We start from the raw sequence: 23,299 nt of genomic DNA, 5'->3' as shown, positions 1-23,299 counted from the left end.
CATGCGCAGTGGGGGCGGCGCACTGCGCATGCGGGAAGATGGCGGGCCTGGCGTCCTGAGAGCCGCGGGTCACCCTGCTCGCCTCCGGGCTGCGTGTTAGCTCCCCGGATCGGGGGTCGGGGGCGCTGCGGCGCGTCCGCCCGCGGGCCGGCCCAGGCAGCGGCGCCTCCGAGCGGGCTGCGGGCCCAGGTCGCGCTCGGCCCCCGAGAACCGGCGCGTTGGGGGCGGCGCCCGGCCGGGAGCGGGAGAAGGCGGGAGAGCTCGCGCGGTGCGAGGCGCGGGCCGGCCGGCCGGGCAGCATGAGTCAGCAGCGGCCGGCGCGGAAGCTGCCCAGCCTGCTGGTGGACCCGGCGGAGGAGACGGTGCGCCGTCGGTGCCGCGACCCCATCAACGTGGAGGGCCTGCTGGTAAGCCCCGGGGCCGGCTGTGCCCGGAGCGCCCGGGCCCGCGGGGCGGGGCGGCGCGGGGGCGGGGAGGGGGGCGGGGGGGGGTCGGACCCCCGCCCTCCGCCCCCCGCCGGGCCCGGTTCCGGTTCCGGTTCCTGGCTGCTCCCGGGCCTCCCTGGCGCTCCCGCTGCCCATCCTGGGCTCTCCTCCAGGCCGGTCGGCCTTTCGCGTGAACTGCCTCCAACACTTGCTCCCAAATGTGTGGTCCTCAGTCTTGCTGGCCTTTACCTGCTGGGGCTGCCCAGCGCTCCTGGAGAAAATTTGCCCAACTTGGCGGGGTTTTTTGTTTTGTTTTGTTTTTTCTTCTCCCCTCCGCGGTACCCTCGCAGAGGTACACTCTGCAACTTAATTGGTTTTGTCTTCATCCCATTCTCTTACTTGATTCCAGCTATTTAGACTCCTGCGCCGCCTACCATTTCCCACCCCGCAGCTGCCCATTCAGCAAAAATTTTTAAAGATTTTATTCATTTATTCATGAGAGACACAGAGAGAAAGAGAGGCAGAGACACAGGCAGAGGGAGAAGCAGGCTGCATGCAGGGAACCCGATGTAGGATCCGATCCCTGGTCTCCAGGATCACGCCCTGGGCCAAAGGCAGGTACTAAACGGCTGAGCCACCAGGGATCCCATTCAGCAAAATTAAGGACGATTGCGCTCCCTCCCCGGCTACGGTGAATTTCCCCTATTCTTGTTTTATTTTTATTATTTTTTAAAAGATTTTGTTTATTTATACATGAGACAGAGAGGGAGAGACACAGGCAGAGGCAGAAGCAGGCTCCATGCAGGGAGCCCGACGTGGGACTCGACCCCGGGTCTCCAGGATCAGGCCCTGGGCTGAAGGCAGGTGCTCAACCGCTGAGCCACCCAGGGCTACCCCTTATTCTTGTTTTAGGCTAAACGTAATATATTCTCCTTGGTCCTCAGAGGCATTGATGAATCCATCATTTTCCATTTCTCCCCTTATTTTCAACTTCTCTGTTCATTTCTTCCTGTAATAAGCAAATATTTGCTGAAGTTACTGTGCCCAGTGCCCACGGTGGCTCAAGTGCTCAAAAATAGTTTATGAGCATAATCTCATTTAATTTCCTCACAGAAGTCCCCAGAGGTTATTTTTCTTGTTCTCCGTTTGTCAGAACAGACTCAGAAGTGTTAAGTGGCTTGTGGGCGGTTGGACAGTACCTGGAAACGCCTGGGTTTAACCTCACAATGACCCCTGATGATAAATTCTTGACCACTTTGCTGCATCCTAAATATTTCCCCATCTTGAAAGAGCCTTCCCTTAATTCCAGATACCCTGCCATCTCCTATATCCCTTCCTTCCAAGCTTTTCCAAAAAATTGTTTGCGTTCGCTATGTCCGCTTGCTCACATGAGGGACCTCTGCGCTCAGCACAGCTCTAAGACTGTTCTCACTGAGGTCGCCAACGACCTTGTCAGTTCCATCAGATGTTTCACTCCTTATCGCTAGTGTCTACACAACTGACCACTTGCTTTTGTTGGAAACTCCCCTCTGAATGGCTCCTTCGGTACCTTACACTGTTGCTGCTCCATGTACTCATCTGGCCTCTCCTTGTGCTCCTCTGCAAACTGCTCTTTCTCTCTGCATTCCTTACGTGCTGGTGTTATTTGGGGTTTTCTTCTCTCTCTACACGTTTTTCACCCGAGACATCTTTTGCCACTTCTAGGACTTCTGATACCATCTTTACTCGTGGTTTTCATCTTTGAGGATTTGATAAAAGCCCTGAATTCTCAACTGTGGAAAAACCACTTAATTTTGTATTTAATATCAGAAGACACACGCATCTCTTGCTATTTAGATATTCTTATCTAGTTTGGCAATTTCAGTCACCATGTCAGAATAACTCCTAGGTCTGTAAATCCAGTTCAGAGTTTTCCAGCTGTCTACTGACATCTCTACATAGATTTCAAACTCTATCCAAAATTGAATTCATTATCTTCTTGCCTAAGGCAACAGCTCTGCTATCTCTTATCTTCACAAACGGCTCCACATCCACCATATTGCCCAGGCTAGTCTCTTAGGCATTGTCCTTGCCTTTTCTCTTTTCCAAACTGACCCTCTATCCTCCCAATCTAATTAAAGTTAATCACCAGTACTTGGCACCTCTGACCATATATCTTTCAAGTTGTTGCAATCTTTTCCTGCTTCTTGCCCAGAAGCAAAACCTGGTTACTATTCTCCACATAGTAACTAACTATCATGGTCTTTTTTAAGTGTTTCTTCTCTTTTCTTTTTTTTTAAGATTTTATTTATTCATTCATGAGAAACAGAGAGAGAGAGAGAGAGAGAGAGGGGCAGAGAAGCAGGTTCCATGCAGGGAGCCCGATGCGGGACTCGATCCTGGGTCTCTAGGAAGGTGGCACTAAACCTCTGAGCCACCAGGGCTGCCCTTAAAGTGTGTTTCTGACCATGTCATTTGGTTTAAAGAATCTATCACCATTCCCTAGTGCTTTCTTAATAGTGTAGAAATGTCTTGATCAGGTTTCTGAATTTATCTTTTTTGAACTGCTTATAATTGTTAGATTTCCAAATTTCCATATCCTTTTGGGCCCCTATATATCCATACTCCCCCCTTTCTGAAAAATCCTTCTTTAAAAAGTGTACTTTTCCTTGTTACCTCCACTGATTGTCAGGTCTGGATGTCTAGGTCCCTTGTCTGAAGCCTTCCCTGACCACTCAGGAGCAGATTAGGCACTCCTTTTGTGCTCCTACAGGACCGTATGCTTACTTACCCTAGCTGCAGTGTATGGCTCTTAGGTCCCTGAGCACAGTGACTCTGGCCATTTCATTGTCCCTCCTGCAGTGGTTTGGTGCCTGTCACAAAGAGATTTGGTAAGTAGTTACTGGATGACTGAAGTAGGTACACTTACATGTTTGAAGGAGTATTTATTTTCCTGCTTATAAAATGGTGATTTAAACAGCTCTCTCAATGTTTTTTAATTGGCTGGTGCCTGGAAGTATTTAATGAAGTGTGTTGCTACGCAAAGATGAGTCTTGTATCTGGCTGAATGTTTAATGTTCACCCAGGTAAATGGCTTGACTTTCTGGAATTTAGAGAAGGGAGAAAGTAGTGTTGGTTAGAGGTGGAACTTAGTCTGCACATTGAAAGATGAGGAAAATTTGAATGAATGCAGGAAATGCAAACACCTTGGACAAAGTTGTGTTTTCAGAGACCTCTTAAAGGAATACGATTCCCCAAAATAGGCAGTACAAAGAGTCCTCTGTATAGAGAAATCTTTAACCAATTTAAAGGCAATACCTAAGACCTTAGTCCCTAAAACTGACCTCTTATTCTTTCCTTTGTCCTTTGGGATCTCAAATTATAGATTACTGCGCAGTCTTCAGATGTGGGACTCGGAGTATTAGTAAAAATAGTTTCCAGTGTGCTGACTCACCTGTCGGGAGCTGCTGGTTCCTGGGGAACTGTGTGCATTGAGACTGGTCATACTGATTATCCGTTTGGCGACCACTGCCTTCTCCATTCATTCCTCAGCTAAGATACAAACTCGTTGCTTATTAAGCCTGAACCAGTGGGAGCACAGAAACCAGTTGGAGGACTACAGGGAAGGTTCTTAGGTAGTCAGTCCATTCTTGAGGTTTGACCACTACTGAGCTCTCCCTTAGCATCCCTCAGGGTAATTACCTGAGCATAACCTCTGTGAGACTTCTTTAAAGGAACAGAGACATTGACAGTGCTCCCACAGTGGTGGGTTGCCAGCACCAGAAGCAGCACTATCTGTGTGGCCTCTGTGCAGGTTAGTCCTAGATAGAGAAATTTGAGGACTACCATCCTAAAGATGCTGAAAAGGTCAAAAATCAGTGTCTGGCACAGGAACCACTTTGAAAAGGCTTCCAGAGGCCTAATCCTGGGCAATCTGAGCCTCCAAATAACGGATTTTATACCCACAGGATAGAATAAGAATCTAAGCGTCTAGATAGCGTTTTATCTAAGTACAGCCTAATCCAGCTCCTCTAGATCTTCAGACCCATGAAACTAAAAAGACCATTATCTGATGCCCTTCCCGCACACCTGGCACCCAGCACACACTCATGGGACAGACGGGGCAACTGCTCGCAACATTCCTGTTCCTAAAAGGAAGAAATGAGAGTCACAGGGGAGTAACTGGTCCAGAGCAATTCTGAAAGTCAGCTCACTAAGTGTTAAACATTTCTTGGTTCCATCTCAGGGCCTGGGAATGATTCTCTGTGTTCCCAGCTCTACCCCCTAGGCTCTTGGTTCCACTGTCTTCTTTCTTCCTCATGAGAATAAATCGCTATTTGTAGTTGAGTAATTTTGTCAGCCTGCTTCCTGGCAGTAGGACTTTGGGTGTTGAGTAACCTTTTTTCATTTTAAATAGTGTCCTTTTTCATCCAAGCTGACAGCATTTTTGCTGATAAAATTCTCTTAAAACTATGTGGACCTTCTGTGAGTCTGTTGTGGCTCACTCAGGAGAGAAACGTCCCACCTTTCTTCTGGATGAGCCCTTCTCCACTTTGGGCTTCTGTTGGAATGGCTGGTGTATCGTTCCCTGGAGCTTCCTAGAGGCCCTGGCTTAGATTTAGAGCATCTGTGGGGCTTGTCCTTCATCTCCATCAAGGCCATTTGGATGAATGTATAGCACTCCGAGGCACCATCTTTGATCCACCTGAGTTACCTGAAAGTTGGGGAGTCACACTCTCACCATCATCTTTATTTTTTTCAAATTTTTTTTTTCAATTTTTTTTTTTCAATTTTTTTTTAGGAAGGGCAGAGGGAGAAAGAGAATCTCAAGCAGGCTCCACACCCAGCACAGAGCCCAACTCGGGGCTGGATCTCACAACCCTGAGATAAGACCTGAGCTGAAATCAAGAGTCTGATGCTTAATCAACTGAGCCACCCTATACCCCAAGGCTGGGAGTTTTTAAAGCCTTTAAGTCTTGACTCTTTTTTGTTTTAAAGTCCCTTTCCCTGGGTGGCTCAGCGGTTTGGCGCCTGCCTTTGGCCCAGGGCGCGATCCTGGAGTCCCGGGATCGAGTCCCGCGTCAGGCTCCGGGCATGGAGCCTGCTTCTCTCTCCTGTGTCTCTGCCTTTCTCTCTCTCTTTCTCTATCATAAATAAATAAAATCTTTAAAAAAAAAAAATAAATAAAGTCCCTTTCCCAATTTCTCTTTCTCACATTTGACTGTGGGCCGCAGGGAAGAACCAGGTGCCACAGTCAACACTTTGTATGGAAATCTCAGATGATTACCAGAGCCATTAGTACCAGCTTCCCGCATCACCTCAGTTGATGGGGTTGCTAAGTGTTCTATCCTCACTTAAACATCTCTATTCTTCTACTTTCTAGTAGCATGATCCTCTCTTCCTTTTGAACCTTCAGTGGAGTGCCCTCAAAGTTCAAGTTTCTACTGACAGTTTCTTTCAAAACTGCTAAGTTTGAACAGACTTTTTGGTAATTATCCAGTGGTTATATAAGAGAATACCCTTGAGGTACACATTGACTTGCTTACGGGTCTGCAGTTTACCCTCAAGTGATTCAAGGAAAACAGTTCTGTGTGTAGAGAAAAAAATGATAAAGCAAATGTAGTAAAACATTAACAGCATGAGGATTTGGATGAAGGGTATGTAGTAATTCTTAGTGCTACTTCTAAACCTTTTATGAAGGCTGAGATTATTTCAAAATAAAAAGAAAATAGGTATTCCTGAGAGGAGCTTATACATTGGTCTCCTTTTGAGAGGGACCTGGATGTGGGAACTCTCTCTGTTCCATCTGTTTCTGCTTCTGGGTCCATACAGGTGTGTAGAGCCTCGTTGGCCTCCCTTCAGGGGCACAGTGTGCTGCTCTCATCTGAGGGAACTAAATAACATGGGGCCAGGTGCAGGGGTGGCATCTCATTTACTTTTTTTTTTTTAATTTTTTTTTTTAATTTTTATTTATTTATGATAGTCACACAGAGAGAGGCAGAGACACAGGCAGAGGGAGAAGCAGGCTCCATGCAACGGGAGCCTGATGTGGGACTCGATCCCGGGTCTCCAGGATTGCGCCCTGGGCCAAAGGCAGGCGCCAAACCGCTGCGCCACCCAGGGATCCCCTACTTTTTTTTTTTTTTTTTAATAGCTCACTAATTTTTCTATGAAGAAACATTTATTCTGATTTTAAGGCTAATTCAAGGAGTCCCTTCTACTCCCAGAAAAGTTCCTGGCCTACTTGTGAGTACCATTTACCAAAGTGAGAGTATCTGGAAAGGCTTGCCAAGTGTCAGGCTGATCTGGTGAGATGATGAATGTTGTACTAGAACACAGAAAATGACACGTGAATTCTCTCAGTGATCTGTATTCATAGTGTACACAGGAGAGTCTTCACGCTGTGTCCTTGGGTCTTAAATACTCATTGTTTCAGAGTTCTGAGTTACTTATCAGTTGAAGTCATCTTTGACAAGGTACTATTTCTACTTCACGTGTTAACAAATATTTACCAAGTGCTTGATTGTGCCAGGTGCTGTTCTGGTTCAAAACACAAAATGATAATAGTCTCTCTTGGTTGCATAGGATTTTACAATTTATGAAATTTTGTTTTAATCTTCACTGTAGCTTGGAAAATGGGCAATAAAATTATATCAACACACTCTGTTAAACTAAAGTCCAGGATTTCCCAGTATCTAAGAAGTCAGGTAACTGGTAGTCCCAAACCCAGTCTTAAGCCAAGAACCAAAAGAGAATATAAAAGAGATGAATATGTTGTTACCATAGACACTTCAGAAATCTCCAGTATTGATCACCTATGGGATTTATACATACTGGGATGTCTGCCCCAGAGGGGCCATGATATTGTGATTCCTCCAAGATAAAGAGATCATGTTTTCACATTCAAAAGGTAAGAAAGGAAGGAAGGGAGGGAGGGAGGGAAAGAAGAAAGAAAGAAGAAAGAAAGAGAGAGAGAGAGAGAGAGAAAGAAAGAAAGAAAGAAAGAAAGAAAGAAAGAAAGAAAGAAAGAAAAAGAAAGGAAGGAAGGAAGGAAGGAAGGAAGGAAGGAAAAAAATGCCATTTTGACTTTGCTTTCCCACAGCTCTCGGTATAGACAGCTTGCAGTGCAGCTGCATTTATGGCAAAGAATGTGTAGAAAAGAAAGTTGTCCTGCTCCTGTTGTGATTCCTGATTGAGGTATCACCCCTGTGCCAACCTCAGTCTCAATAAGAGGACAAAAGAGATGGGAGTACAGAGTGGAAAAGATGCCCTTCTGGAATAGGCAGCAAGCAGATAGTGAGGTGGCCAATTAAGATACCATTAAGTGCTTGTTTGTTTTTTTGTTTTTTTGTTTTTTCCCCATTAAGTGCTTGTATATAGGACTTGGCACTGCTACCCTAAATTAAGAACAGAAGTCTGGGGATCCCTGGGTGGCGCAGTGGTTTAGCGCCTGCCTTTGGCCCAGGGCGCGATCCTGGAGACCCGGGATCGAATCCCACATCGGGATCCCGGTGCATGGAGCCTGCTTCTCCCTCTCCCTGTGTCTCTGCCTCTCTCTCTCTCTGTGTGACTATCATAAATAAAATTTAAAAAAAAATCTTTAAAAAAAAAACAAAAACAGAAGTCTGGTTTCGGCAATGCACCTATGAGCCCTGCCATGTTAACCTTTCTGGGTACTTTTTAAAGGAATATATGAGAATTTAGGATATTTGTTTATGTGTGTTTCAAATCTATGATGAGGATGGATCCTTTTTCATTTAAGAATCTTGCTATGATAAACTCGGTCTCATCCAATATTAGCAGGAGGAGTGAATGTAAAAATAGCAATGACTGTTGGTCATATTCATCCGTGTCTGACTTTAACAGGACTGCCCTTCGGTGGTTCACTGGAGGGTTCCGTGTTTGCAAGTCGCCATTGTCAGCACCGCCTTTCTGGAGAGCTCGTCAGGCCTAGTCCTTGCCCCCAAGACAGGCCTTCCCAACTCTGGTTTCACCCACTGCAGCAGGTCTGCATTTTTCTTTACATTCTGACAGCTAAGCTAGTTCTACAGCAGAATTCTATTTCACTAGAATTATTCCATATCAAGTTAACCGGCTGATAATAGGTGCTATAATTTTGTCATAATTGATATGGAAATCATTGTGCCAAAGATTTGTTGACACTGAAAAAACAAAGGGCTTCTGAGCTGCTCACTTTGCCTTTAGGTTTCCCCACCCCCAGTCTTTTTGCTGTATTGCTACCATATTTCTATCTCTAAACCATGAGGTTGGGTATGTCATATTCTTGTTTAGAAATCTGTGGTGATTCTCCACTGGTTATAACATGAAGTCCAGACTCCTCAGCATGACTTCCATGGTCTGTGTTGTTTGGTTCAGCATGCCCGTATAGCTTCAGTGTCAAGTCAGTCTTGAACTGACCACACAGGTGGTTTCTCAGAAATGCCATGCCATTTATATTACTAGACCTTTGTTCGTAACTTTTCCTGCACTAGGAATCCTGTCTTTTCTCTCTTTCTTGAAGCTTCCACAGGTTCGGACAAAATCTGGCTTGTCCTTCAAGGCTGAGCTGGGGATTCCTTTCCCCATGAATCCTTCTGTGATGCACCCTCTCTGGGTACATCTGTAGTATTCCTGCTCATTCTTCTCTTAGAGCACCTTGTGGGATTCACTTATCCTGGTTCCACTACAGCCAATTTGGGGCCCGGTTTTTTTCACTTAGGCAAGAGCTGAACCTGATGACAGCCTGTCGGGAGGCACCTGTCAATCGTGCATTGTTGTAAGCATGAGGCTACTACACATTTTTGTTTACGTGGCTTTGTCTACATGTTTTATTTACTTTTTGCAATAATAATATTTAAATGTATTGCAAGTGTTTTACTACCAGTTTATGTAAACTTTCATAGCTTCTAAATATCTGTTTAGCTGGTGAACTTTGGTAGTAGAGTTGCTACTCATTTCCTGGTTGTTTAAAGAGTTTGAAAGAAGTTTTATATTAACCTCTACCAAAGTTTCTAGTTATGTAGTATGCATTTTTTTTCATTATCAGAAATGCTGCTACAAAAAAAAATGCTGCTGTATTTCCATCATATAATGGGAATGCATGGCCGCCTGTGAAAGCTTAGGAGCAAATTTTTGGGAGCCACTTACACTTAAATAGCAAGGGTAAGCATTTGATAGTTTAGACATATCTTCCACCTCTCCTGAGCTTTCTAGAGTCAGAGACAGCATCCTGATCATCTCTGTATTTGTTTTTATCCTCAGTATCTGATACAGATGATAAATTAATGTCTATTCAGTAGTAATTGCTCATCCATATTTCTCCCCCACCCCTTTCGTCAACTACTACATTGTGAGAAACTTAACCCTCTGAGCCCTGTCTCCTGTGAGTACGGTTAGAGTAGTTACAGTATGGAGGAAGGACTGCTTTTCTCACAAGCAAATTATTATCCCAAAAGAGAACCTTTATATTATCCAGGAAATGCTATTCATTTGCAATTGTTCATTTGCGTTATTATCTTTAAATTACTAATGTAAATTTCTGTATTTTCTTTTTTCCAGCCATCAAAAATAAGGATTAATTTAGAAGATAATGTACAGTATGTGTCCATGAGAAGTAAGTTGATTCTTGAATAGGTTTTAGGTTTTGTGGTTTAAATTTCATATGATTTTAACTGATTTATTTTAAATGTACATAGGTTGGAAAATTTAAGTAAAATATGTTATTTGTTCACTAACTTTCAGCAAAAACTCCTGATGTTGTGGGCTGAAATGTGCACAAATGTCAGTTTATTCTTTGTTGCTTTTGGAAATCAGGAAATCGTTTTTAAGATGGAATGGTCTATGTTTAAGGCTAATTTCTCAAAGTTCTGTGAGACCACTTACTTATTACCATCAGCAGAGCTAAAGGCTGTTGACAACAGGCAGGAGAACTGTCTTTTGCCCTCCAGACTTCCTTCCATTTGTTCTCTCCCACCCCTGCCAGGGACCAGGGTGCAGAGTCAGAGGAGACAGAGTGCCAGTGCTCTAGTTGTTCTAGTTGCCATCCTTCTGGAAATTGTTACCATACATAGCCCCACCCCTAGATTCTCCTTAATTTGGTTCTAACCACAATGAATAGACTGTGCATAGATCCCACATGTTGATCTTAGCATCAGCCCTTAATTTCTCCTCAGCCTTGCCACAGTCTCGCCCATAGCTGATCCCTAGGTTTGATCAGTTTTACCTTCAAAGTGTCCTTCATCTGTCCCTCAACTACCACCTTACAGTAATGTCTGTAACACACTGAGCTTGTACACTGCGAGCTGTGTTAAGTTCTTTGGATTATCACAAGAACCCTTTAAAATATAAGTGAATCACTGGGTGTTATGCTATATGTTGGCAAATTGAACTACAATAAAAAATATACAAAAAAATAAAATATAAGTGAATGATCATTCATTTTTTTTTATAGATGAGTAAACTTGCCTCAGTCCGGATTCAGCCCCACAGCTCTCTGACTTGAGCCCCTCCTCTTAACCACTGGGTTAGACTGCTGCTTTGCTGGGCTCTCCCTCCCTCCCGAGCTGACATGTCTGGGTAGCCTTCTCAGTGTGTTGTCTGCTTTTAGGCTCTCCCACGATGCTGCCAGTGTGAGTTTCCTAACACAGAACTGGGATTGGGATCTCACTCAACCTAGAATTTTTTCAGGGTTCTGTTACAAATAGAGAAAACCCTGATTCCTCATTTATTTGGTTTTACTTGCCTGTGTTAAACTTATAAACTACCTCATATCCTTAAAAGAGAAACAAGGCAGTAGAGAATGGCTGGGCAGAAAGGTCATTCCTTGTTCCATGGGGCAGCCTTGTCATCCAGCTGCTGCCCCACCCGTGTATACCAGCTGTGGGTTCTCTAAATATACCTGTTCTCAACCACTGCTCTGTCTTATTAAACCCCTTGCCCTCCATCAGAGGGGGGAGAAGAGCTTCTTCTCCTCCACTCAGTCCTCTGGGTGCTCACCCACTTTGGGAGGACTTCCTTATTACTGTTCCAGGCAGGTTTCCTCTTCTCAGGGAGCGTGGACGCCTCTCTTGGCACTGACCTCAGGACATTGTGACAGAGTTCCTTACTAGACCAGGGAACATCTTGAGTTTGAAAACCTTTCTAATCATGTTTGTATTCCTTCAGCAATTGTCAAGTTAAGGTTTTCAGTGAGTATCTGTTCTTTGTAAGGTGACTAACATGGTGGGAATGTACAACCCTGAGCTTATAGGACCCTGTTGTGTTAGCAGTTAGGGTGATGAGATGTGTGCTTTTTTAAGTTAGAATTACTCTGTTGTAGTCTGCCAAGGATTTTTGTAGAATTGTGACTTTCTTCTAATTAAAGTTTAATTCTGATTTAATCCTGTTTAATCTTAAGTGTAGGAGTGGTCTCCACTGAGAAGACATGTGCATTATAAAATACATGCTGTGTTCTTGGAGTAGCCACCAGTGGAATTTAAACTGGCTTTAAACTGAATGTGATGTAGAGGTTCTGGATATGGGAATTAATTTCATTTCTTTTCTTTCTTTCTCTCCTTCCTCCCTCCCTCCCTCCCTCCCTCCCTCCTTCCCTCCTTCCCTCTCTTTCTTTCTTTCTTTCTTTCTTTCTTTCTTTCTTTCTTTCTTTCTTTCTTTCTTTCTTTCATATTTATTTATTCATGAGAAACACAAAGAGAGAGGCAGAGACATAGACAGAGGGAGAAATGGGCTTCCTGTGGGGATCCTGATGTGGGACTTGATCCCAGGACCCTGGGATCTCGACCTCCAAAGGTAGATGCTCAACCACTGAACCACCCAGGCACCCCTGGGATATGGTGGGAATTTCTAATTGAAGATAGGATGACTATTTCTTTTAAAGCATACTCACTGCCGTGTGCTGTGAAAGTAGAAAAAAGGAGAAATCATATACTCCATACCAAAAGGGCAGCTAGGTTATTTGTAAAATTATTTACTCTGCACACCAAACCATAAAACTTGTGTTTTAGTATCAAATTTAGAAAGATGAATAATCATACACCTTTCAGGCAAGGACTTGAGCCAAGGAGACCCTCGTACATACACTGTATAAAGCTGATAGAAACTCCACCTGCATAGCAGGTTTAGTGGGACAAACATTCCTTAAAATACCCTTTTGCCTTTGGTTCCAAATTGTGGAACTTAACTAAAGGAAACAAAAACGAAAACGCACGCAAAAATTTAGCTACAGGGAGATTTATTGAAGTATTGAACAAAATAGCAAAGTTGGAGACAATTGGAATTTCTAGTATTGGCCTAAGTTTTACAAATATTCCATAGTGTTAAATATTCTGCAGCCATTAAGAATAATGTTAAATTCATTTGTTGCCAAGTCAGGATGTTCACAATGTTAAAACAGTTTGTTAAAAAGATAGTCTGTTCTTTTTTTTTTTTTTTTAAAGATTTTTATTTATTTATTCATGATAGTCACAGAGAGAGAGAGGCAGAGACACAGGCAGAGGGAGAAGCAGGCTCCATGCAGGGAGCCTGATGTGGGATTCGATCCGGGGTCTCCAGGATCACGCCCCGGGCCAAAGGCAGGCGCCAAACCGCTGCGCCACCCAGGGATCCCAAGATAGTCTGTTCTTATTTTTGTTTTTTAAGTTACCTGTACGTATTGACAGATGTGTGTGTGTGTGTGTGTCTGTGTGTGTCTGTGTGTGGAGGGTGCAGGGTGTGTATGAAAAGCCAAAATCATCTTAGTAGGTGGAGGAGGGAGGGAATTAAAGAGATTTTCCCCCTTCATTTGCTTATCTGTGAAGTTAATATAAGGTACTGAATATTTTTTAAAAGTAGAGATGCCACTTTTCCTCAAGATATGTCAAATGTTTTAGTAGAAAATTAATTTGAACTCTTTGAGAAACTTCCATCAGGGTTACACTGTGACATGTATAAATTTTAAAAAGAAAAGCCAACTCTCTGCCTTTGCTTTATAAAGAATATCTTAACTTGAAGACCAAATAAGAAATTTAGTTGGTCTTATTTGGTCTTAAAGTTAAGAATTCTGTTTTCAAAACCATTTCTAATCCTATTCCTAAGAGTGGTGTCGGGAGAAATGCATACTTTATGTTCGGCAAGTTGCTGCAGACTCCTGCAAATTCCCACCTCCAGGGGAACTGGCTGCACATTTCAAATACTGCTATAAGTCTAAAGCCTTTGTTTACTTGAGACAGGCTGATACATTTTTATCCAGTGTGAGAAATGTTTCATAAAAATTAGCTATGATGTGTCCAGTATATAGAATTTTTGGTAGGTGTCTATGCTTACTGAGGAAATAAATTTCTTTTAATGAGCTGAGAAAGCAATACTATTGAGAATTTTACAAATTTGTCTGTTTTGTTTCCCAGAAGCTCTAAAAGTGAAGAGACCTCGTTTTGATGTATCTCTGGTTTATTTAACTCGAAAATTTATGGATCTTGTCAGATCTGCTCCTGGGGGTATTCTCGACTTAAACAAGGTTGCCACAAAACTGGGAGTGCGAAAACGGAGAGTATATGACATCACCAATGTCTTAGATGGAATCGATCTGGTTGAAAAAAAGTCTAAGAACCATATTCGATGGATGTGAGTTGGTTTCGAAATTTTCATGGCCTTTTTTTTTCTTCCTTCTTATTAAGTGACGATACTGTACTTGAAACAGACTAGATATTAGTGTTTTGACAGGACAAAACAAAGTAAGAGATGACTTCTTGTTAGAAAAGGATTCTACAGAAATTTCTCACATGGTCCAACAAGGTACATAAATATTTTTTTTTTTCCTACTTAGGGATAAATAAAAGCCATAGACCTAAAATATAATTCTGATGTTATGGAAAAGTTGAATGGAATAATGATCAGTTCTAAGAGTTTTGATTTTCAAGATCCTAGGAAGGGGACGTCCGATTGTTTAGGAGATTTTTTTTTTCCCCAATTGATTGTTGATATCAGGAGAAACTAGTTAAGGTTGTAAAACAATGTCAGGCAATAAACACTTAGAGACCTCATGCCCCAGGGGTTGTATGTAATTCATTTGTTCTTTGGCAAAGGCAGGAATCTAATCTACCTTCTTAACAGCTACCCCAGGTAATTATGAATCAGATGGGCTCAGATCCATAGGATCGCATACTGCCCTAAATGTAAAAAAAAAAAAAAAAAATCCGTAGACAATGTCTAAAAGGCAATTGCTGGGGGTGCCTGTGTGGCTCAGTCATTTAAGTGTCCAACTCTTGATTTCGGCTCAGCTCGTGATCTCAGAGATCAAGCTCTGCACTGAGCATAGAAGCCTGCTTGAGATTCTTTCTCTCCATTTCCCCACCTGCCCTCTCTCTCGTACTCACTCACACTCTCTCTCTCAAAAAAAGAAGCATTTGCTAAAGACTTCAATTTCATTAGGAAGGATCGTGGAAAAAAGGCCTTTTGATACAGATGTAGATATACATGTGTATATGCACATGTGCATAACAAGAAAGCTTTTAATACTTAAAATAGACAAATATTTCAGATCAGTAAGAAACAGTTCCAGCATATAAGTACATATAAATATATTTCATTTCAGGCAAATGAAAAATCTAACAAAAAAGATCATGAAATGGCTCTAAGTAATGCACTTTGCTGTTAGAAGAAAGTGGTTCATAAAAGGAAGTTATTTATTCCAATAGTACAGAAATGCAGATTGAATTCTAATCTGAATATTAGCTAAAAAATATTAAATAACACTTTAGGACTTTTTGTTTTTTAGGATTTTATTCATTCATTTGAGAGAGAGAGGGAGAGCACACAGAGGGAGAGGGAAAGGGAGAAGCCAAACTCCCTGCTGAGCAGGGAGCCTGATGTGGGTCTTGATCTGGGACCCCGAGATCATAACCTGAGCCAAAGGCAGACACTTGACTGACTAAGCCACCCAGGCACCCCACAGTTTAGGGGTTAATATCAGATTGCATTCTAAATCACTACTTAAAATCAGATTTGAAAACTACCAAGCAAAAGGTAAAGTGGTCACAGCCTTTTTCCTCTTTATTTTCCATAAAGAAGAAAAATTAGTATCAGTGGACTCAGGTCATATCATACCAATGTAATAGGTAAACCATAACAACTAAGGAAAATATATCTTCTGAGAATAAAGAATATAACATTATATTCAGATAGAACCAAGTAGAATATGCATTTGAGAGGGAAAATACTCAGAATTTTAGCAAAAGTACTATAATTTTAGTCAGTACTCCTTGTTTTTCATAGGGGACTAAAAGATTAGAACTACCAAAGTCCTACTGTAGGTAGGAGAGCTGGGGCTTACACTGGGTATTATTGGTTCTCAGTCTGTGCTCAGTGAACTCCATCAGCTTTCCTTACTACTGTTAATTTCCCTAGTTATAAGGGTTTTGTTTTTGTTTTTGTTTTTGTTTTATCCCTGTGTAAGAGACTAGAAATGGGGACAAAAGCCAGTCTATGTGTAGGAGGAATAATGGTTGTCTAAAAGGAGGTCAGGGGTGATGTTCAAGTACCTAGTTTTGTCTGTCATTCTGGGAAATACCTGATGTCAACATTTGGAGAAGTTCTAGGAATCTAACTTTTCTCCTAGATGTGTCTGATGGTGATTTTTTTAATTTATTTTTTTAATACCTTTCCTCTAAAGAGGATCTGATCTTAGCAATTTTGGAGCAGTGCCCCAACAGAAGAAGCTGCAGGAGGAACTTTCTGACTTATCAGCAATGGAAGATGCTTTGGATGAGTTAATTAAGGATTGTGCTCAGCAGTTGTTTGAATTAACAGACGACAAAGAAAATGAAAGATATCCTTTAACTCTGTCTTTTTTTTTTAACTTTTTATTTAAATTCAATTTAACATATACTGTGTTGTTTCAGAGGTAGAATTTAGTGATTCATCCGTTGCACACAATACCCAGTGTTCATCACACCCCGTCTCGTTCCCTCCTTAATGCCCATCACCCAGTTCCTCCCCCACCTTTCCTCCAGCACCCTCAGTTTGTTAACACTGTCCTTTTTTAAAAAAAATCTCTCCTTTCAAACCAGGTTACTTTAAATAGTAGGATCAGTTTGGGGATTTAATTAATATATTCAAAGCACAAAACTAGAGCTTTAGAACTTTTAAAAGTAAGTAAAGGTTAAATTGTGTAGCCTGAGGTATACACAAATAATTGCTGTTTTGCTGGTATTTGCTCACGTTAAATGCTGCATTGTGACCATGTACCAAGATCAGTGTTTGCATTTAAAATGAAAATAGTGGTGTGTTCTTGTTTGTTTTTTTAGTCAAAGAATGCTGTAAAGGTAGTAAAATATGTTGTTGGCATTTGTGAAATTGACATTTTTCCTAATTTGTTAACCGGAGTTTATTTCTGAAACAACTTGTCATTGAGACAGTACTAGTGCTGCCACTCTGGCCCACAAAGCCTGGTGTAGCTGGATGTGCCTCTGGGACCAGCAGGGGAGACGGGGCAGTGGTGGCAATCTTCTCCTGTGTCTCCCGGCCCATCTGCTGCTCCGTTCTTGCCTCACCTGAATGAGGCGTCACTGATTCCGAGCTGTTCCATGCCTCAAATTTACTTAGATTCTGTATCAGTCAGATGTTTCCAGAGTCCAGTTTACTGGAAGGAAAGTAAATGCTGTTCCTCTTCCCAATCAAAAAGTAAACCAAAAATGTTGGGGAACCAAGTAAATCACATAATTGGTAAAATTTCAAGTAACACAGTAAAGATAAAAAAATTCACATAGATGGAAAATATTTGGGATACAGGAAATCGCATAAGTATATGATAGCCCCAAAGCACATACTCTCCTAGTGGCTTCTGCTCTTTCTTAGATTTTTTTCCACTTGCATTTTAGGAGATTGTCATCAAAACAGTGTTTTGTCCCCAAAAATTCTCATAGTAAGATCCAGCAGTGAATAGGGAAGTGGAAGCAGGGAGTAAACACCTTCACCTTAGTTGTTTTCTGTACGTTATTAATGTTTTTCTCCAGAAATTATCATCATCAAAATGACACTAGAGTTTAAAGGAATGCTTCTTTAGATACTGTAAATATTGTAAATAAAATTTTAAGAATTATTCATGAAATAATTATACATGAAATAATTTTTTACCAATTGCTTTCCTTAATTGTGAGTTTGTATCCCATAAAAACTGCAGAGATTCTAACGTTACACTTGTTATGCATGTATCATAAGAGAAATTATCTCCTCAGTAAGTAGCATTCTGCTTAGAGACCCTTGACTGATGTTTACACTAGCATATGTGACGTATCAGGATATTCATAGCATTCAGGCCTTCCACGAACAGATCGTTATTGCGGTGAAGGCTCCTGCAGAAACCAGATTGGATGTTCCAGCTCCAAGAGAAGTAGGTATCCCTGCATTTCTAAGAGGGTTTATTTATTTTATTTTTAAATTTTTTATTTTTATTTATTTATTTAAGATTTTATTTATTTATTCATGAGAGACAGAGAGAGAGAGAGGCAGAGACACAGGCAGAGGGAGAAGCAGGTTCCATGCAGGGAGCCTGATGCGGGACTCTGTCCTGGGTCTCCAGGATCACACCCTGGGCCGAAGGCGGCACTAAACCGCTGAGCCACCCAGGGATCCCCGAAAAGGGTTATTTTAAAGAGAAAATTCAGTCAACTGCTGAGCCAGTGCTCTATCACAGTCGTGAGCACATTAGCTGCATACCTGACACTGCTGGATGCACTTTACACATTTTAACTTGTTTCAAGTGACACAGCAAATAGTCATGATTATTGGCCTCTTAAAGGTGAGGAGTCTGAATGAAGCATAAAAAGATGAACTTTCTCATGATTACACAGTAAGTGACAGAATCAGAATCCAAACCCAGATAGTTTGGCTTAGAGTGTTCTTAATCACTGTCCTATCAACATACTAACTGTGAAGCACCATAGCGCCTGTGTTCTACTGGAGTATGCTGTGATGCCCTTGGAGGAATCACCAAGAATTGGCCTCATGGTTGGAGTTCCAGAAGGAAAATCTGGGGATCAGCGAAGGCTCTGGGGGAATTAACTGTAACCAAGCTCATGAAAGACTAATGGCTAAACTAGAACGCTAAGTGTTACATGAAAAATGAAAGGGAAGATTGCTGTGTGAATGAAAATACTCTTTGTCAGCCGCCAGCTGCTTAGCACACTCTTTCCCTTGCAGGGAAGTTTGTATTGAAAGATAATTGTCATCAGAAGGTTGCTTGGTAAGGATGGAATCAGAACCAAGGAATGTGGCCTTTCTTGGGACAGATCATCAAGTTCTGACAGCCTGATAGACCCATCGGTGCTCATAGTGATGTCCTCTGCTTGCTACAGGGACTCACCTCCCTCATAGTGGAAGAATACTCTCCATCATCTCTCCTTTTATCCCCGCAGAGCACTGTCCAAGTGAGCACGCATGTTGTTACTTGACAGTGTATTATTATAAGTCAGTTAAGGGGCAGCTTTTAATTTAGTCACACTCAAGTTGTGACTTCTGGGAGATGTTTCCTCATTATTTTATTCAGATTTAAGCCTCCTAAGTAACATATTTAATAGGAGTCATTTTGAGAGAATTTTAAAGTTTAAAAAATTATAATTAGCCACTAATCTTTCAACACATCCTTACTTTGGGGCACAATGGTCTGTGCTACAGCAACTGATGGGCTTTGGGGTTTTCTTTCCCCTGTGCTGTGAGCTGCTTCAGGCTGTAATTGCCAAATTTTGCTGGGCTTTTGGATCATGCCCAAGACTTAGAGTCCAGTTTAAAGGCTGATGAACATGGGCCCTCGGGGCAGCCACTCTGCAGCACATAAGTGGGAGTAGTAGACAGGAGCACACTGCATTCAGTGGCATCTGCCCCCACAGAGATCCAGGGCGAGATCTGGGAAGCTAGTGCCAGGGTGGATGGACTGGCCTTGGGTCAAATCTGGTTTGTGAGGTTTTTATACATAATCTCCCTGGGACACAGCCACATTCCCATTTGTCTAGACTGTTGTCTCTGGCTGCTTTCACTCTGTAATGGCAGAGTTGTATAGTGGTGACAGGGATGGTGTGGCCTGCAAAGCCAAAAAATGTTTACGATCTCCCCCCTTTATGGAAAACATTTGTCAGCTCTGATTCAGTGGAGTAAGGAGTCCTCAGTTGGCTGCCAGTTCTGAGCAAAATACCACTTCCTTTTGTTTAGTAATATGTTTTGAGTTGTATACGCTGTACCATTCCTGGCAGTCTAGAACCTGGGCATAGATGTTCATTCTCATACCTGTGGTCCCAGGAAGCCACAGAAAAGGTGACACAAGGTTTTGTGAGCCTCTGATAAGCTGCAATTCTGAGCCCTGTTGGGAGATCCCAGTGAGATGTGTGGAGCGGGAGGGAGCATGGTGTCCATACCTAGCCCTGGCCTCACTGCATGGAAGGACAGAGAACAGACTGTGTTACACTTGAACACTCTTTTGGTTAGAACAACAAAGGAATCATAACTGGAACTGTTCCTTAAGAATTTAGCATAAATTGGATCATTCCCATCTTTTGGCCAAAAAGAAAAAAAGCATAATTCTCAGTAGAAGCACCCTACTTCCTGATACCTCACAGAAAAAATATATAAATTCTGAGTAAATTTAAAGGTCCAAAGCCATAGATGTGAATAATAACTAATAGTCCTTTATATGCAGTTTTTTTGAATATTTAAGCTACTGAGGTCTATTTTGTCTGGATCCCATCCTCTGACTTTCACGCAGAGGACGGCCTGTTGAGTGAACTCGGTACCTTAGCAGCCATCAGATCTAAACAGAGCCTTGCCATTTGAGACTATGGGTTGTTTTAGATTTCTATGTCATCCAAGTACTGATTTTGGACTCTTAAGTACAGATTCCTAGAAGGGGTCGACTCCTTGAGTATCAAAAAACGGGCTCTTTAGTACAGAGATGATGACATCATGGCCCCAAAGTCATGACTGATAATCCAGTGGCTGTCGCGGCAGCATGAATTGGCCAGCAGCTCAGTCTGCTGGAGTGATTAAAGCCAAGTACATGATTCTCTCGAATACATGATAGAAAACCAATTTAAATTTTCAGAATACCACTTGAATTGAAACTTTGGTAGTTTTAGTAAGTGAAACAGTATAATTAATGAATTCTCGCATTCATGCTAATGTGTCTTTTGCCAGGACTCTATCACAGTACACATAAGGAGCACCAGAGGCCCCATCGATGTTTATTTATGTGAGGTGGAGCAGGGCCACTCTAGTAATAAATCGTCGGAAGGTGCAGGCACCTCTTCATCTAAAAACAAACATCCAGAACCCCCCAATAAAGGTAAATATACCAAGTTTGTGATTAGGAAAATTTAAGATTCTGATGGTATTTGATTATACACACACATACACAGTCTTATTGTGGTTGATTTTTTTACACTTTCTGATCATAAAAACGGGAGTTACAGAATTACAGTGTCATTCTTCACTACAGTTTAGACGATTTCTAACAACTCTATCGTTACATTCCATGTCGTTTTGATCTCCTTGGACACTTAGGGTGGTAGTGGACCCCATGGCGGTGCCAGCTGGCAGTGTCGGAGCAGAGCAGACCGTGTGCGCTCTCCGGGGCTTCCGGGTGTGCAGCTCAGCCCCGTTTCCCCTGTGAGCTTTACGGCGTTGGCCTCAGGCCCTTAGCACAACAGTACGGTTCCTGACCAGAGGTCTTGGGTTTGTAAGCACTTGAATGATGTGTGCTGTTACCTGTCTGGCTTTTAACTCAGGAGAATTTCTTTCATGTTTCTTATTTTTCAGAAGAAAATCCTCCACAGCAAAGTGAAGAATTGCTTGAAGTAAGCAACTGATAGCATTTGAGAATTCGTGCACCGAGTTCTTGGGGAGCTTCCTGTGTGGGATGAATTATGCATCACATTTGATTCTCAGAGCAATAAATCGTCCATGAAATTCTCTGCTTCTGTCAGCAGCATCAAGGCCAGTAGTGGCTTTGAGTAGTTCACTACTGAGATTACTGGAGAATTATGGTTTCAGCATTTGAAAACGACTCTTTTTATAATTATTCACTGCTTTTTGTCAGTGAAATGGACCCTTGCCTACTGAAATAACTTCACAGAGTACCACGGAGGCAGACGGTCAGGCCTGAGGTGGACAGTGAGTGCTTCGCGGACTCTGCGCTTTTCTTCAAGGATCATGTGTCATTATAACAAAAGAAATTGCCTTACACGGGTTCACGTCTGCAGTTAGCTGTCGTACGTTGGATGGGTGTATGCAGGCATCCGAATGTGACGTCTTTGTATATATCTGTATAATGTTTAGATTACTTATGTAATATGTCTAAGTAAAACTTTTCACCCTTGTACAGCCAAAATAATGTATATATGGAAAATAACAGACAAATTCTCTAATTTCTGTGGTATCTATAACTTATTAGAATCCTCTCAGTGGGGGTTAGAGGAAAGTTTTTTTCCAAACTTCTACATGTAGAAGTATCATAACGCTATACATTGAAAGCTCATGGATTTAATTAAAGTATTTCAATATGGTTCCCAGTGCTGAAATTGAAATCTGATACTTCGTGATTTCAAGCTCCCTGCAGGGTTATTGTGTCCAAGCAGACTGGTGGCGTGCCCTGAAGCCTTAGGGGCAAGTGTAGAAATGCTATCAGGTAATGGCTTCATTCGTTGCAAGACATGGATTTAATCATGGTGACAATTGGAAACTGTTTTAACCTTTTTTGCAAGCAGATTTTGTAGTACATTTCTGTACGCAGCCTTGCTTTTCAATCAGAAGGGTTTGCTTTTAATGAGTGGGCTGTACCCTGCCCTCTCTCCAGCTCTACTCCCACATTTCCAAGTACCTAGCTCTCTACCTCATTGGGTAAGTCACTTACCACTCTGTGCCTCAGTTTACTCCGTAGTTTACCATTAGACTGTGAGCTCCTTGAGGGACTTTGTCTTAATCATTGTTACACCCAGCGCCTTGCACCATGCCTGGCACATCAGAAGTGCTCAATAAATCTTTAAACAAATCAGCGAGTGAGTGAGTGGATTGTAAAGTAGGACCAGTAACCATGGCTTGTCTACCGTCCGGGATTCTCGTCAGCAGCATTCAGATTCATGTTTTAAACTTGCCTTTCATTCCGAGAGAGATTCGAAGCAACTTGACGTTAAGACCGTGTAAAAAAAGATTTCAAAAAAAGGAATCAAATGAAAATACTTGAAAAATACTGCTGAGTGTCTAGGGTTCACTTAGCTCCGCGTTCGCGGGGGACTTGGGCAGATGTCCACTGGGAAGTGGCAGCTAGCGGGGGGTAGGCTGGAGACCAGAGGCCTGTGACCGTCATACGGAATAAAAGCCTTCCCCGAGCAGGAATAACGGGCGGGGGCGGGGGGCGGTAGCGCTGCCCAGAGTGACCTCATCCTTCCCGGCCACCAGGTAGGTCCTTACTGCGAAATGTGACAACTGTCCCGCTTTACAAACTGTTCGGAGGGTAAAATGAGATGAGGTAGGCGAAGGTCCTTTGGCAGCTGGAGACGCGTTCTATAAACGCACCGTCTTCGGGTGTTGGTCTCTAGTGTTTGCAGCCGCTAAAGCAGGCGTCCGGTCGGCTTCTAGGCTCTTCCTCCCCACCGTGCTCAGCACCGCTGCTGTCTCTGTTCACGCTGCTGCTTGCTTTCGTGTCGCTTAGCCCTGGTGGAAAGCCGAGTGTCCCCTGTTCCCTTCAGGCTGCAGTCGAACAATGTAGAAGACCTCGGCCCACCCTCCCCTGCCTCCCAGGCTTGTCCCTTGGCTGACGTAAGGGGCCTGGTGGCTGTGCCCGAAGCCACGCCGCACTTATCTCCGGGTCTTTGCTCTCCCCTTTGCCCTGGAATGGTCGGCCCCTCGTCTGTTTGCAGAATTCCGCCTTCCTTCGGCTC

At 42.7% G+C, this 23,299-nt stretch overlaps 1 protein-coding gene and 1 long non-coding RNA gene across 6 annotated transcripts; one reads left to right on the top strand and one right to left on the bottom strand.

Annotated features, from left to right (window-relative positions):
- On the top strand, positions 1–22,410 carry E2F6 (E2F transcription factor 6). 5 transcript variants are annotated; one of them, XM_049095677.1, is made up of 8 exons: positions 113–407; positions 8,271–8,410; positions 9,963–10,017; positions 13,784–14,000; positions 16,048–16,204; positions 17,653–17,766; positions 20,559–20,706; positions 21,180–22,410. In XM_049095677.1, exons 3-8 carry the CDS (start codon positions 10,011–10,013, stop codon positions 21,227–21,229), a joined length of 693 nt encoding a protein of 230 aa, XP_048951634.1. In that variant the 5' UTR covers positions 113–407; positions 8,271–8,410; positions 9,963–10,010; the 3' UTR covers positions 21,230–22,410. The 5 variants fall into 5 exon arrangements, 4 of the variants coding, with proteins under 4 accessions (XP_048951632.1, XP_048951634.1, XP_048951633.1 ...); XM_049095676.1 differs by lacking the exon at positions 8,271–8,410 and adding an exon at positions 9,451–9,566 and having other exon boundaries at positions 290–407; XR_007402980.1 differs by lacking the exons at positions 8,271–8,410; positions 21,180–22,410 and adding an exon at positions 18,576–18,802 and having other exon boundaries at positions 1–407; positions 20,559–20,699.
- On the bottom strand, positions 930–4,071 carry LOC112664822 (uncharacterized). The gene is made up of 3 exons (XR_003140011.3): positions 3,859–4,071; positions 3,196–3,277; positions 930–1,434 (listed from the first exon to the last, which is right to left on the bottom strand). It is a non-coding gene; the product is annotated as an uncharacterized LOC112664822 (long non-coding RNA).
- Positions 22,411–23,299: the final 889 nt, after the last annotated feature.

The sequence above is a fragment of the Canis lupus genome, chromosome 17 (assembly GCF_003254725.2).
Source record: "Canis lupus dingo isolate Sandy chromosome 17, ASM325472v2, whole genome shotgun sequence".
Classification (NCBI taxonomy): Eukaryota; Metazoa; Chordata; class Mammalia; order Carnivora; family Canidae; genus Canis; species Canis lupus.
Note: the sequence above shows the minus strand (reverse complement) of the source record. Positions and strands in the feature narration are given on the sequence as shown.